The sequence below is a fragment of the Geotrypetes seraphini genome, chromosome 1, assembly GCF_902459505.1.
Source record: "Geotrypetes seraphini chromosome 1, aGeoSer1.1, whole genome shotgun sequence".
In the NCBI taxonomy this organism is placed as follows: Eukaryota; Metazoa; Chordata; class Amphibia; order Gymnophiona; family Dermophiidae; genus Geotrypetes; species Geotrypetes seraphini.
This window is the reverse complement of record NC_047084.1, coordinates 150303323-150316243: the sequence shown is the minus strand read 5'-3', so window position 1 is coordinate 150316243 and position 12921 is coordinate 150303323. Positions and strand designations below refer to the sequence as shown.

At 46.0% G+C, this 12921-nt stretch overlaps 1 protein-coding gene across 2 annotated transcripts in view; it reads right to left on the bottom strand.

The window, feature by feature from the left end:
• The window catches only part of GAB1 (GRB2 associated binding protein 1), a 179869-nt gene extending 167212 nt beyond the window's left edge, over positions 1-12657 (bottom strand). Inside the window, exon 1 of one of the 2 annotated variants that reach the window (XM_033939940.1) lies at positions 12033-12657. In XM_033939940.1, coding sequence (XP_033795831.1) covers positions 12033-12125 — 93 coding nt within the window. In that variant the 5' untranslated portion in view covers positions 12126-12657. The remainder of the gene's footprint in view (positions 1-12032) is intronic. The other variant, XM_033939950.1, reaches the window with a different exon arrangement.
• Positions 12658-12921: the final 264 nt, after the last annotated feature.

Below are 12921 nucleotides of genomic sequence, written 5' to 3'. Positions count from 1 at the left end.
TAAGAAATTCTATGAGTATTGGGCCAGTGTCAGAGCATCTAGCGCTCCAGGCCAAGGTACAAACCTCCACAGCGGCTTAGTAAAAGGGCGGCGTTTTGTTTTTCATATTCCTGAAGAGATACAGTCAAACCTCGGTTTGCGAGTAATGCTGTTGGCGAGTGTTTTGCAAGACGAGCAAAACATTTTTTGCAAATCGTGATTCGCAAACCGAGTGTTGACTCAATTTACGAGTCCCCCCACCCTCAAACCAGCATCGCCCCCCCGCCCACAAACGCCGCCCCCCCACCCGCTAACCAGCATCATCCCCCCTCTCACGAATGCCCGCCCGCCCAAACTGAACCCTTACCCCCATCGGGCACTGGCACCTTCTGTGGGTTGGTGCTGCGTGCCGGTGCCCGATGGGGTTAAGGCTTCAGTTTGGGTGGGTAGGCGTTCACGAGGAGGGACAATGCCGGTTCGCAGGGGAGGCGGTGTTTGCAAGTGGGGGGGGGCGATGCCGGTTCATGGGGGGAGGATGTGGAAGTGCACCAGTGACCTCAGGGGTCAAGGGGGTCTTTTGGGGATGTGGTGGGGTGGAGCAGAACAGGTGGCCACGAAGGGGGGGAGGAGGTGGAACCAGTCACGTGAGTTTCCCTTACTTCCTATGGGGAAACTCGCTTTGATATACGAGTAATTTGGTTTACGAGCATGCTTCTGTAACGAATTATGCTCGTAAACCAAGGTTCCACTGTATTCGTGTTCAATCAGAACCAGAAACGGGCATCATAATACACAATTGCATTAGTCTTTGATTTAAGACCTGCTTTTCCCCAGAGACTCAAGCCATGTACATATCATTTGGCAATGAAGCTTTGAAAGAACAAAGAAGTTGGTGCCTCCAAAACATAAGAAACAAAACAAAACCATGCATCCTGTCTCCGATAGTGGACAGTCCAGATCATAAGTACCAAAAACATCCCAAAATGTCGATCTATTTCTTATAATTCATGTCCAGGGATGAGCAATCTCTCTCCCAAGTCAATCTCACTAAAGGGCCCCGTTACTCAAGCTTAGCATGCACTAACAGAATTAGCACACGCTAAATGCCAAGAAGCCCATAGGTACAAAAGGGCACCAAATAATTTTTTTATGGGCTTTTCCTTCAGGAACTTGTCTAAAGCACTTCTGAATCCTGCTTTGCTAGTCACCTTGGCCACATCTCCTAGCACGGTTTAATTGTGTTTGTGTAAAGGTGGGGGGAGGAGAAATGTTCAATTTCTTTTCAGTATGCTGGTTTTTATCTTCTTGGAGCACCTCTTGTTCTTAACCCAACCCAATGTAACGTAATCTTATTTGTACTCTAACTGTAATATATTTGTTATATCACACAGTAACGTACAGTCAATTTAATATCCAATTTGCAAGTTCTTCCAGAATTAATCCAGCTACCTCTCCTCCCTTGTAACCAAAAAAAAAAACAAACAACAAAAACTGTTGTAACTTCACTGGAAATGTCCAGTTAGCTCTTTTGTAATCCGCCTTGAACTGTAAGGTATAGGCAGAATAGAAGTCCCTAATGTAATGTAATGTAATGTAATGTTCTTCTGTTGTATGAAAGGCTTATTAACTGTTCCAGATTTAACTATCCCCTCCCCTCCCTTTTTGCAAAACCGTAGCATGGATTTTAGCATTGACCGTGGCGGTAACAGCTCTAACGCTCATATGAATTCTATGAGCGTTGGAGCTGTTACCGATGCGGCGACCGGCGCTAAAAGCCACGCTACGGTTTTGTGAAAGGAGGGTATGTACATTTATTTATCCCAAACAACATGGAGGAATCACATTTGCAATTATTTCATTTATAGGAATTGATCAATGAATCCAAGCCCTGAAGCAGCTTAAACAGCGAAATGATGGCCATCATCGATGTGGTTGGTCTTCCGTCAAGATGAGTAAACTTTTCTCTTACAAGTGCAAGTGGACTTGGGTTGTTTGCACTGCACAAGCCTTTATCATTAGTTCAATTGAGGAGATTTTTTTATGTCGATGAGGCCCCCTCTGAATGACTTACTACTGAGTTTTAATAAGGTGTAGGTGGGGTTCTGAGGCTTTTTCCTCCCTCTTTTTTGAGCTGTGTTTAGCTTGTGACCCCAAGTCCTTTACTTAAAAATGTATGCATGTTTGTACACTCAGATGGTCTTTTAAAAATGTATGCGTATTAATTTAATGCAGCGGTCTCAAACTCGCGGCCCACGGGTTGCATGCAGCCCGCCAGGTACTATTTTGAGGCCTTCGGTCTGTACGCGATTGTCCACTCCACAAGTGTCCAGCTGTCGTTGTAAACCTCATGCAAGCGCTTTCCTGCGTCTGTACGCGATTGTAAGGTGGAGTCCAATTGCATGCAGACGCAGGAAAGCGCTTGCGTGAGGTTACAGCAGTGAGGCGGGCAACATTCCGGAACGTAAGGTAACCAATGGAGGTAATGATTAGAGGCAGTGCAGCTTGGAGCAATGGTTGGAAGCAGTGCAGCTTGTGTGCGTGTGTCCAGTGCTGGAGGAGGTGAGAGCTGAAGGTGGTTGCAGACGCCTGTTATAACTATTATAATTTTTTGTTAATTCAAAGGAAAGATATTAAATGAAAGATGTTACTTTAACTGTAAGGGCTGAATAGTTAATGTCTTATTAAAGAAATGACAATTTTGCATGCTAAAACTCTTTACAGTTTATAAATCTTTCCTTTAACAGTTAAATATATTTATCTGAAGTAAAATTGTCATTTCTTTAATAAGACTAACTATTTTTTTCTGCAGCCCTCCAATACCTACAAATCCAAAATGTGGCCCTGCAAAGGGTTTGAGTTTGAGACCACTGATTTAATGCATGTCTCATCAGTCTGGTTCTGCTCAGTAGAAGTTTATTACCGGTAATAGACCATAATTAACCATTCCATCCTTCTCAGGAATTTGTATAAATTCTATTACAGTGGTGCCTCGCATAACGGACGCCTCGCACAGCGAACGCTGCGCACAACGAACTTTATGTCTTGATTCGTACAACGAACTTCGTTTCACACAACGAAGTCGCCCGAGCTGCATCCTTCCGCGCAGGCACTGCGCTTAACTGCCCTCTCTCCGCCTGGCTCCCTCTTGCCCCCCCCCCCCGACTCCCCGACACGATCGGGGCAAGAGGGAGCCCAAGCCCTCTTGCCCCCCCGACTCCCCGACACGATCGGGGCAAGAGGGAGCCCAAGCCCTCTTGCCCCCCCGACTCCCCGACACGATCGGGGCAAGAGGGAGCTCAAGCCCTCTTGCCCCCCCGACTCCCCGACACGATCGGGGCAAGAGGGAGCCCAAGCCCTCTTGCCCCCCCGACTCCCCGACACGATCGGGCCAGGAGGGAGCCCAAGTCCTCCTGGCCACGGCGACCCCCTAACCCCACCCTGCACTACATTACGGGCAGGAGGGATCCCAGGCCCTCCTGCCCTCGACGCAAACCCCCCCTCCCCCCAACGACCGCCCCCCCAAGAACCTCCGACCGCCCCCCAGCCGACCCGCGACCCCCCTGGCCGACCCCCACGACACCCCCAACCCCCTTCCCCGTACCTTTCTGTAGTTGGCCGGACAGACGGGAGCCAAACCCGCCTGTCCGGCAGGCAGCCAACGACGGAATGAGGCCGGATTGGCCCATCCGTCCCAAAGCTCCGCCTACTGGTGGGGCCTAAGGCGCCTGGGCCAATCAGAATAGGCCCGGGACTCTTAGGTCCCTCCTGGGGGCGGGGCCTGAGGCACATGGGCCCAACCCGACCATGTGCCTCAGGCCCTGCCCCCAGGAGGGACCTAAGGCTCCCGGGCCTATTCTGATTGGCCCAGGCGCCTTAGGCCCCACCAGTAGGCGGAGCTTTGGGACGGATGGGCCAATCCGGCCTCATTCCGTCGTTGGCTGCCTGCCGGACAGGCGGGTTTGGCTCCCGTCTGTCCGGCCAACTACAGAAAGGTACGGGGAAGGGGGTTGGGGGTGTCGTGGGGGTCGGCCAGGGGGGTCGCGGGTCGGCTGGGGGGGGCGGTCGGAGGTTCTTGGGGGGGGCGGTCGTTGGGGGGAGGGGGGGTTTGCGTCGAGGGCAGGAGGGCCTGGGATCCCTCCTGCCCGTAATGTAGTGCAGGGTGGGGTTAGGGGGTCGCCGTGGCCAGGAGGACTTGGGCTCCCTCCTGGCCCGATATTGTCGGGGAGTTGGGGAATCGGCGGGGCAAGAGGGCTTGGGCTCCCTCTTGCCCCGATCGTGTCGGGGAGTCGGGGGGGCAAGAGGGCTTGGGCTCCCTCTTGCCCCGATCGTGGCGGGGAGTCGGGGGGCAAGAGGGCTTGGGCTCCCTCTTGCCCCGATCGTGTCGGGGAGTCGGGGGGGGCAAGAGGGCTTGGGCTCCCTCTTGCCCCGATCGTGTCGGGGAGTCGGGGGGCAAGAGGGCTTGGGCTCCCTCTTGCCCCGATCGTGTCGGGGGTGCCAGGGACCACACGGAGTCACCCACCGTACCACCCGATTCGGGTAAGCGCAGGTATCGGTGGGTGGCTTATTTGCGGGGGGGTGCCTTATTTTACATTTTTTTCTAAAAAGGGGGGGGCTGTCTTATTTGATGGCCCTGCCTTATCATCGGGGAAACACGGTAGAAAAAAAAAAAAATGAACAGTTAAGTCCCAGTTTTTGCCGCTGAGACTCTGCCCTCTCTCACTGTAAAATTAGACTCTACTTAGTCTGTCTTTAAATTTAAAAAATGTGTGTTGTTTTAAAAAACAATTATGTTTTTAGATGTATCTAAATAAAAATAATAACCAAAAATTTATCTTTTTTTATGTCATCTTAGCATATTTTATGCTGCAGAACGAATTATTTTTTTTTACATGTATTCTTATGGGAAAACGCGTTTCACATAACGAACGTTTCGCATAACAAACTTGCTCCTGGAACCAATTAAGTTCGTTGTGTGAGGCACCACTGTATATCCCCTTCAATTGTCTTTTCTCCAAGCTGGAGTCCTAACCCGATTACACTTTTCCCATAAGGGAGGTATTCCATCCACTTTATCAATTTTGTCACCTTTTCTGTACCTTTTCTTTCATTTTGAGATGGAATGACCAGCACTTTGCTCAATACTCAAGGTGTTTCCACAGCAAGATCTATACAACTTCAGGGCAAAACGCTAATAAGTTAATTTTACATCATACATCTAAAAATGCAGTGGTCTTGGGAAAGTTTCCCCTTCTATGTGCAACCAGCGACAGCAAGCACATGTGTATATTTATAAGGCAAGGCAAGTTACATAAAACCCAAACTTCATTCAACTCTGTCCCTAGCAATTCCTATTTGCTTTTTTTGACTCTGTTTTTTTTACTTCTTGTTATCGTCATTGTGGACACTCTCTCACATTCACACCAAGGATATTCTTTATAAAGATTTACTTACCTTTTATCACTATTGGCATTTGGAAAGTGACAGAGATTTGGACTATTTTGTGGTTTCCCTTCATTGGTTTGATTCAGTATTTTTTATTTTTTGAGTCATTAGTTTTCTTATTATTTATTTTTTTCTTTTAGGACTTTGGGGTGTGTTCTTTTTTGAACGGGGTTTTTTCTTTAACTTCCCTGCTCACTTATATCGTCTCCTGCTGTTGCTTCTTTGGTTATGCACATGCACTCGATTGATTCACCAGCTTACCAACACATTACATAAAGGTACGATGATGTACGGGGCAGGATTTATTTAGACCTTGGTCTAAGTGTGTATCATTTAATAAATACCTGCCTGGGGCTATTGGTCATCACGAGGGAAAATTTAGCCCGTACCGAGTATTGCTCTGAGGTTTGTACTATTATTCTTGGCCCTATTTAAGGACCCAGTTGGTGGTGCATGTTTCTTACCGTCGAAGCTCCAGATGATGGTGATCATACAAGACATTACCAATTTTTTGTATTTGAATTCCTATTTGATACATGGATAGAAGTTTACAAAAAGAGTTCGCTATCTGCATGTACACGGCAACAGCTCTTGCTTAACATGTTTTCTGTATGTTGGTGCCTTGGCGGATGTGGGGATGTTCTGTAATCTGCGATTAAAAAAAAAACCACCCCAATAAATATTATTCACGTATCCTCCAATCAGAGATGTCAAACGGAAGAAACTGTACGATGGCCTCCTAGCCACACAAGCAGCAAAACTAAACCGCCAACTCTCCAATTTACTGATAACGACCTCAGACTACAAAATATTCAGAAAAGAAATAAAAACTCTACTATTAAAAAAAAAACCTTACTACCCAACAAACCCCTGTAATCAACCTAACACCAAAAGAATCATCTCTTCTCTCTAATACAATCTAACGCCACAAGAACCACCTCAACTTTCTCCAATTCCTTGTGTAATCCGCCTTGAACCGCAAGGTAACAGCAGAACAAAAATCACTAATATAATGTAACTGAAAACACATGCATCATATATTAAAGGCACCCTACACTGTACGATAAAGTCCTCTGCTGCACTTGTTCCAGTGGAAGGCAATTCTTCATGAGATCCCATGGGGTAGGTGCAAGAGGCAGTAAGATCACACAGCCACCCCCCTTCCCAAAGCACCGCCTGCACCCTAACACACCAATATAACCTCGACAGTCTGTTTTTCTTGACAAGGACCAAGGCAAAGTCACACTGCCGGCACCACAGCACAGTGGAAGCAATTTTGCAAGAACAAGTGATAAAATAGGGCTTGGAATCAAGTGGACACAACTGGAAATGCTGAGGAGAGAGGAAGACTGTGGTGTAGGGGTTAGAGATGCAGCTTCAGTAAGGACTCTTTCTTCTCTTACCACCTGTACCAAGACTCTAACTCTGCTCATTTCTCTTTTATTTTTTTGTTATCAATAAATTTTTATTGAAGTTTGCGTAGAAGAAATTAATACACCAATAATCACAAGCAGTATAATATACAAGCAACATTCAAGTACAGTCAAACCATGGACAGTGAGTAATGCAGTTTGCGAGTGTTTTGCAAGACGAGCAAAACATTTTCTGAATTTTTAAATCGCTAAACGAGCACATATGTGCACGTCACGCACAAGCACGACACAAGCGCATCATGCATTCCCCCCCCCCCCGAAACCCCTATTAGCCTGTAGTGAAAAACAGCAGGGAATCCCGGTGTCACTTTGCGGTTGAGTGAGGCGCCCTCCCCCTCACAGATTTCTGAAAACAGAGGCTACTCACGGCGCTCCTCTGCCACTGCTCCGTCTTTCTGGCTTGCACTGTTAAAGGAGCCGCAGTACCACGCACAAACTTCTCCCTCATACCAGCCAGTTTCTGGGATGTGGAATGAATCGTCCGAGTTTCCATTAATTCTTATGGGGAAATTTGCTACGATATACGAGCGCTTTGGATTACGAGCATGCTTCTGGAACGAATTGTGCTCACAAACCAAGGTACCACTGTACTCACAGCTGCAAAACAATATAACTACACATCTGAAACATCACCAGTACTTCAAGACGTTCATCTTTAATACAGCAATTTTACCCCACCAGGACAACCATAGCCCCCTCCATTCCTGGAGGTCAATCTTAACCTGCTGCACAATCCTGCCATAATTGAGTTCATATAAATGGTCCAAATTTCGTGGTAAGTTAACTCTGTTCATTTCTTGAGTTCACCTTGTATTACCTTCTATTGTATTCGACTCCGACCTTACTATGACCCTTTATCATCTGTACTCCTATGTTACTTGAACTTGCATCCTTAACTCTCATGTATGATTCTTCAGTTAACTTCCGTTGACCGCACAGGGTGTATTGTGGTATACAAATAACATTTTATGTTATCCCATGTTGTATTGTGGGTTCAAACCCCATGAGGCTCCTGGCAAGTCACTTAATCTTCTGCTACCCCAGGTACATTAGATAGATTGTGAATAGAGAATGACACGGGGACAAATTTTTCCCCGTGGGAATTCATTTTCCCGTCCCCATGAGTTCTTTTCCTGTCCCTGCCCCATCCATGCAAGCTCCGTCTTCATCTGCACAAGCCTCAAACACTTTAAAATCATAAGCAGCAACATTCTAGAGCTCAGATTTTGATGTTATAATGCCTCATTCCGCCAATGACTGAGCTCCGTCCTCATCTGCACAAGCCTCAAACACTTCAAAATCATAAGCAGCAACATTCTAGAGCTCAGATTTTGATGTTATAATGCCTCATTCCGCCAATGACTGAGCTCCGTCCTCATCTGCACAAGCCTCAAACACTTCAAAATCATAAGTGTTTGAGGCTTGCGCTGTTAAGGCAAAAGCTTAAAGGAATGGGGCAGGGCCAACGACAAACCTTGTGGGGGATGGGGAAATTGAGTTCCTGCGGGTTCGGAGACAAGTTTGTCCCTGTGTCATTCTCTAATTGTGAGCCCACCAGGAAAATGCTTGAAGTACCTGTATGTAAAATACTTTGCGTGTGGTTGTGAAAACTACAAAAAAAAAGTGGTATAAAAGTCCCAATCCCTTTCCCTTTCCTAAGACCCAGAGCGGTCATCATTTCCCGGATTATTATGTATGCATATTACAGCCTTTATCATCAATTATCAGCTTCCATAAAATGAAATGCTATTAGCCTATGCAGTCAGAGAAACCACTAAACAGGATTCACTAGTTTTCTCAATAAGACAGGAAATTTGCTTTAGAATGGGCTTATCACTTGATAATCCATTCACTGCTGCAGAACTATATATTGTACATTTCTCACAGAACAAAAACTCTTTACATGTTTGAGTCAAAGCAAGACCTTTTGGATCAACTCTCAAGCCACTGAGCAGAGCCAAGACAGCACCTTGGTGGGGGGGGGGGGGGGGAGGGGACAGCTCAGAAGCAGGACTTAATGACAACTAGGTCTCACAAGAAAACCAACTACACTTCTCCCTCCGTATTCGCGGTTTCAGCAACTGCGGTTTTGATTATTCGCAGTTTTTAGCTTGCTGGCTCCTCGCCCTCAAATTACATCAGCTTGCATAAAGAAATCACCGATTCCAAGCGTTTACAGAGAAAATCGCCGATTCCCAGGACTTTCTTCATCGTGTTTTGCCTCTCCTTCAGGAACAGGCCAGGTCTCCCACCATGTTATTCGCGGTTTCACCATATTCACGATGTTTTTTTTTAACAGAAAACAGCGAACAACATATGAAAAAGTTATTTGCGGTTTTTCTGTATTTGAGCTTCTGTTAATCCCCTATTACATCGAATACGGAGGGAGACGTGTACACAGATCAGGATTTTATGAGTTAAAAAACCCAGATCACTTCTCCCCACCCCCTTCAAACGAATTACAATGCCTTTTATGATTTATTTTTTTATTTTTGGTGTCATCCTTTGCTCACTGTATTCTGACTTGGAGGGGGGGGGGAAGTGTTAACTGGAAAGCTAGACAACAAAGAAAAATGGGGAGACCCAATGATCCACAGTGAAAACAAGCCACCGATGAAAACAAAAACTGTGGATACAAATGTTCTGGAGATAATTTATTAAACACTGACATATAAAACCATGAAAATTCAATTTTAAAAGTACAATGATAAAAAAGTACTGTGATAAAAATCCAACTTGTCTGCGGAGTTCTTTGCTCACATGTTTAAAGACAATAGACTGTTTTCAGTCCAATTTCTTTATATGTGAGGTAGCAAAACATTGGACCCCTGAGGAAGGCGTGTTCGCCGAAACACAGACCGAGTAGGGTCCGGTTGGATTTTTATCACTGTATTTTTTATCATTGTACTTTTTTAATTGAATTTTCATGGTTTTATATGTCAGTGTTCAATAAATTATCTCCAGAGCATCTGTATCCACAGTTTTTGTTTTCATCGGTGGATTGTTTTCACTGTGGATCATGGGGTCTCCCCATTTTTTCTTTGTTGGGCAGACTAGATGAGCCATTTGGCGTTTATCTGCCATCATGTTTCTATAACCATAAAGCCCTATGACCTCACAATGCAGGTGTAAAGAGCCTTAGCCTATAGGAAGAGGAGATGCAAATGTTAAGAGACTTAGCCAATAAGGAGAGAGATAATGGTTACTGCAGATGGGCATTTTTTTTTGCTACTTCAGCTTGTCTGCGGTGTTCTTTGCTCACATGTTTAAAGACAATAGACTGTTTTCAGTCCAATTCTTTATATGTGAGTTTGCAAACCATTGGACCCCTGAGGAAGGCGTGTTCGCCGAAACACAGACCATGTAGAGTCCGGTTGGATTTTTATCACTGTATTTTTTATCATTGTACTTTTTTTAATTTAATAAATTATCTCCAGAACATCTGTATCCACAGTTTTTGTTTTCATCAACTGGAAAGCTAGTCCAGAAAATACATAATAATAATAATAATAATAAAACAGTTTATATACCGCAGGACCGTGAAGTTCTATGCGGTTTACAATAATTAAAAGATGGTACAACTTGAGTGGAATAAAAAGAGTTAAGAGCTAGTGATTAGCAGGTATAGATTAACAGTTATTTTGGAGTAGGTCAGCTGCCTAAATACTTCAGGAACAGGTCTCTGAGAGAATGGATTGTATGTAGAGTTGAGTTGTTAGGGTGATTGAGCAAACTAGATAAGCCTTACAGTCTTTTTGCATTTACATTCTATTCATTACTTTATATTTTTGTGTATTTAATATATTTGCATGGAAATAAAAGCTAAGATAAACAGCTCTCTCTCTATAATAATAATAATAACTTTATTCTTCTATACCGCCATAGTCGTGAGACTTCTAGGCGGTTCACACCGAAGAGAGCTGGACAATCAGCGAGTATAATGTGTTGATACAGTATATAGAAACTTACAGAAAGCATATAGAATCTTACAAAAGGGCCGGGATACAGCGTATAGAATCTTACAAGAGCATATAGAGTTTTACAAAAAGGCAGAGAGATACCGCATATGGAATCTTAGAAAAGACAGTGAAAATACAGCAAACAGAGTCTTAAAAAAGACAGCAGAATATAATGTTAGACATTTCAGATTTGAAAGCAGGAGTGGACATAAGTAGTGTTAGGTGTAGATACTTTTTTAGGTGACAATTCTGTTGAATAAGGCAGTTTTTATGGCTTTTCTAAAGGCATTCTATGTCAGTCTTGCTCCATTTAGGTACGGATTCTTAAGCCGTTTAGCAAGTTATCATACTGTAGAATGGCATCAGTGGCCAATTTAGCACGTCATATGGTAGCTGCGAAATCACACACTGTATCAGGGGGGGGGGGAAATCACGTCCATACAAAAACGTCCGACACGTGATATCTAAAAACAAGTTATCAGAAGCCGCGACGTTCAGCTTCCTTCTTCTCTCTTATGTACAGGAATCTGCCTGCTCAGCAGAAAAATGTTACGTGCAAATTAAATGAAATTCCCGCGACCATTTCCCCCCCAAAAAAACCCACAATAGATCGTTTAGAAGCCGCTTCCCTACGAAATAAAACGAATCAACCCCCCCCCCCCCTCCGGTTAAAGACTAGCAGCTTAAAAAACTTCAAAGGAAACCAAATATCTATGTCAAAACCTGCCACCACAGTGAAGGCAACCCTGGTGATGCGGTTTCCACAGGGAAGAGAGGGGGGGGGAGGGGGAGAAGAACAGGTTTCGTTTTGTTTCGTTTCACCTGCGGAAGAACGACCAGATTGATCCCGCATCCAACATTTCAATGCAACTTGAAAGAATCCCAGCATTTCCCCCTAACCATTTCCTACCCGCCTCCTTTTCTGCCCAACACACCCTGCTCTGCACACTTCAGTGCAAGAAGTTAACTTTTTTTTTTTTTTTGCACCTCCTTCAAAAGCAAGATTATTCCGCTCCTCTCGCTGCAAAAAATCAAAACAAAAAAACCCCGTAGCCCTCTTCCCTGCCCCCCCCCCAAACAAAAAAAAACCCCACAACAAACTTGTAGAAAGTAGCGAGACCGAGGGCGCCCGGAGAGGTGTTTCGGAAATAAACAGGGCAGAGAGGTGCAACAACATCGCAGGTCGGGGGTCGGCAGCAGAAAGTCCAGCCGTACTTACGTAACGTTTTAACTTTTTCTCCGGGGGAGACTTGCGGAGCCAGCCCGAGCACACCACCTCCCCGCCGCCGCCACCGCCGCCGCCTCCACTCATGGTCTCCGAAGCCTCGGCCGCCCAAGGCTGTCGCTGCTGCTGCTGCCGCCGCGGCCCGGCCTCCGTCCCTCACTCCTTCCTCAGGACCTTTTTTTTTTTTTTTTCTTCTCTCTTTGGGTCTTTTTTTTTTTTTTTTTTCGCCCTCCCCAAACCAACCCACCCTACAGCCCGGGTCGGGGGAGGGAGGAGGAGGAGGGGGGTGGCTAGAGGAGGGCGCGAGGACAGCGGAGTGAGATCCGATCGAACGGTGAGAGTCGCGCCCTCCCCTCGCCTCTCCTCCCCCCCCCCTTCCTGCTGGTTCTCTAAGTCCTGGCTCGTTCCTCCTTCCAAACAAACAGGCGAGAAGGGAGGGGCGAGACGCGCCGAGGCTCATCGGCTTCCGCGTCCCGAAGCGTTCCCGAAAAGCCAGGCGCGCGGGTCGGCAGCCGGCCGCCAAACTTCTCGCGCTCTCTCTCCTGACGCGAAAGAGGGCGCCCGCGTGTGCGCACGAAACGCCTAGACGCGGCCAGCGAAAACTTTTGTGGTGGTTTTTTTTTTTTTTTACATTTCCAGGAGAAAATCTCGGCAACCCGCCGGGCTGCTAAAAATAGATGGCCGCCTCCCGCGCTCTTCCGCTCTTTCCCTAGTTGCGAGTTTTCTTTTTTTTTTTTTTTTTTCCTTTGCAGTGGCCCTTTAAATATATTCCATCTTGGTTTCTTTGCCAGTGGCCATTTAAATATATTATGCGGAGGGGCAGCATAGTCAGAAAATTGCCCACTCGCGCTGTCACGGCAGCCGCAGTCTCGGGGGCTCTGTC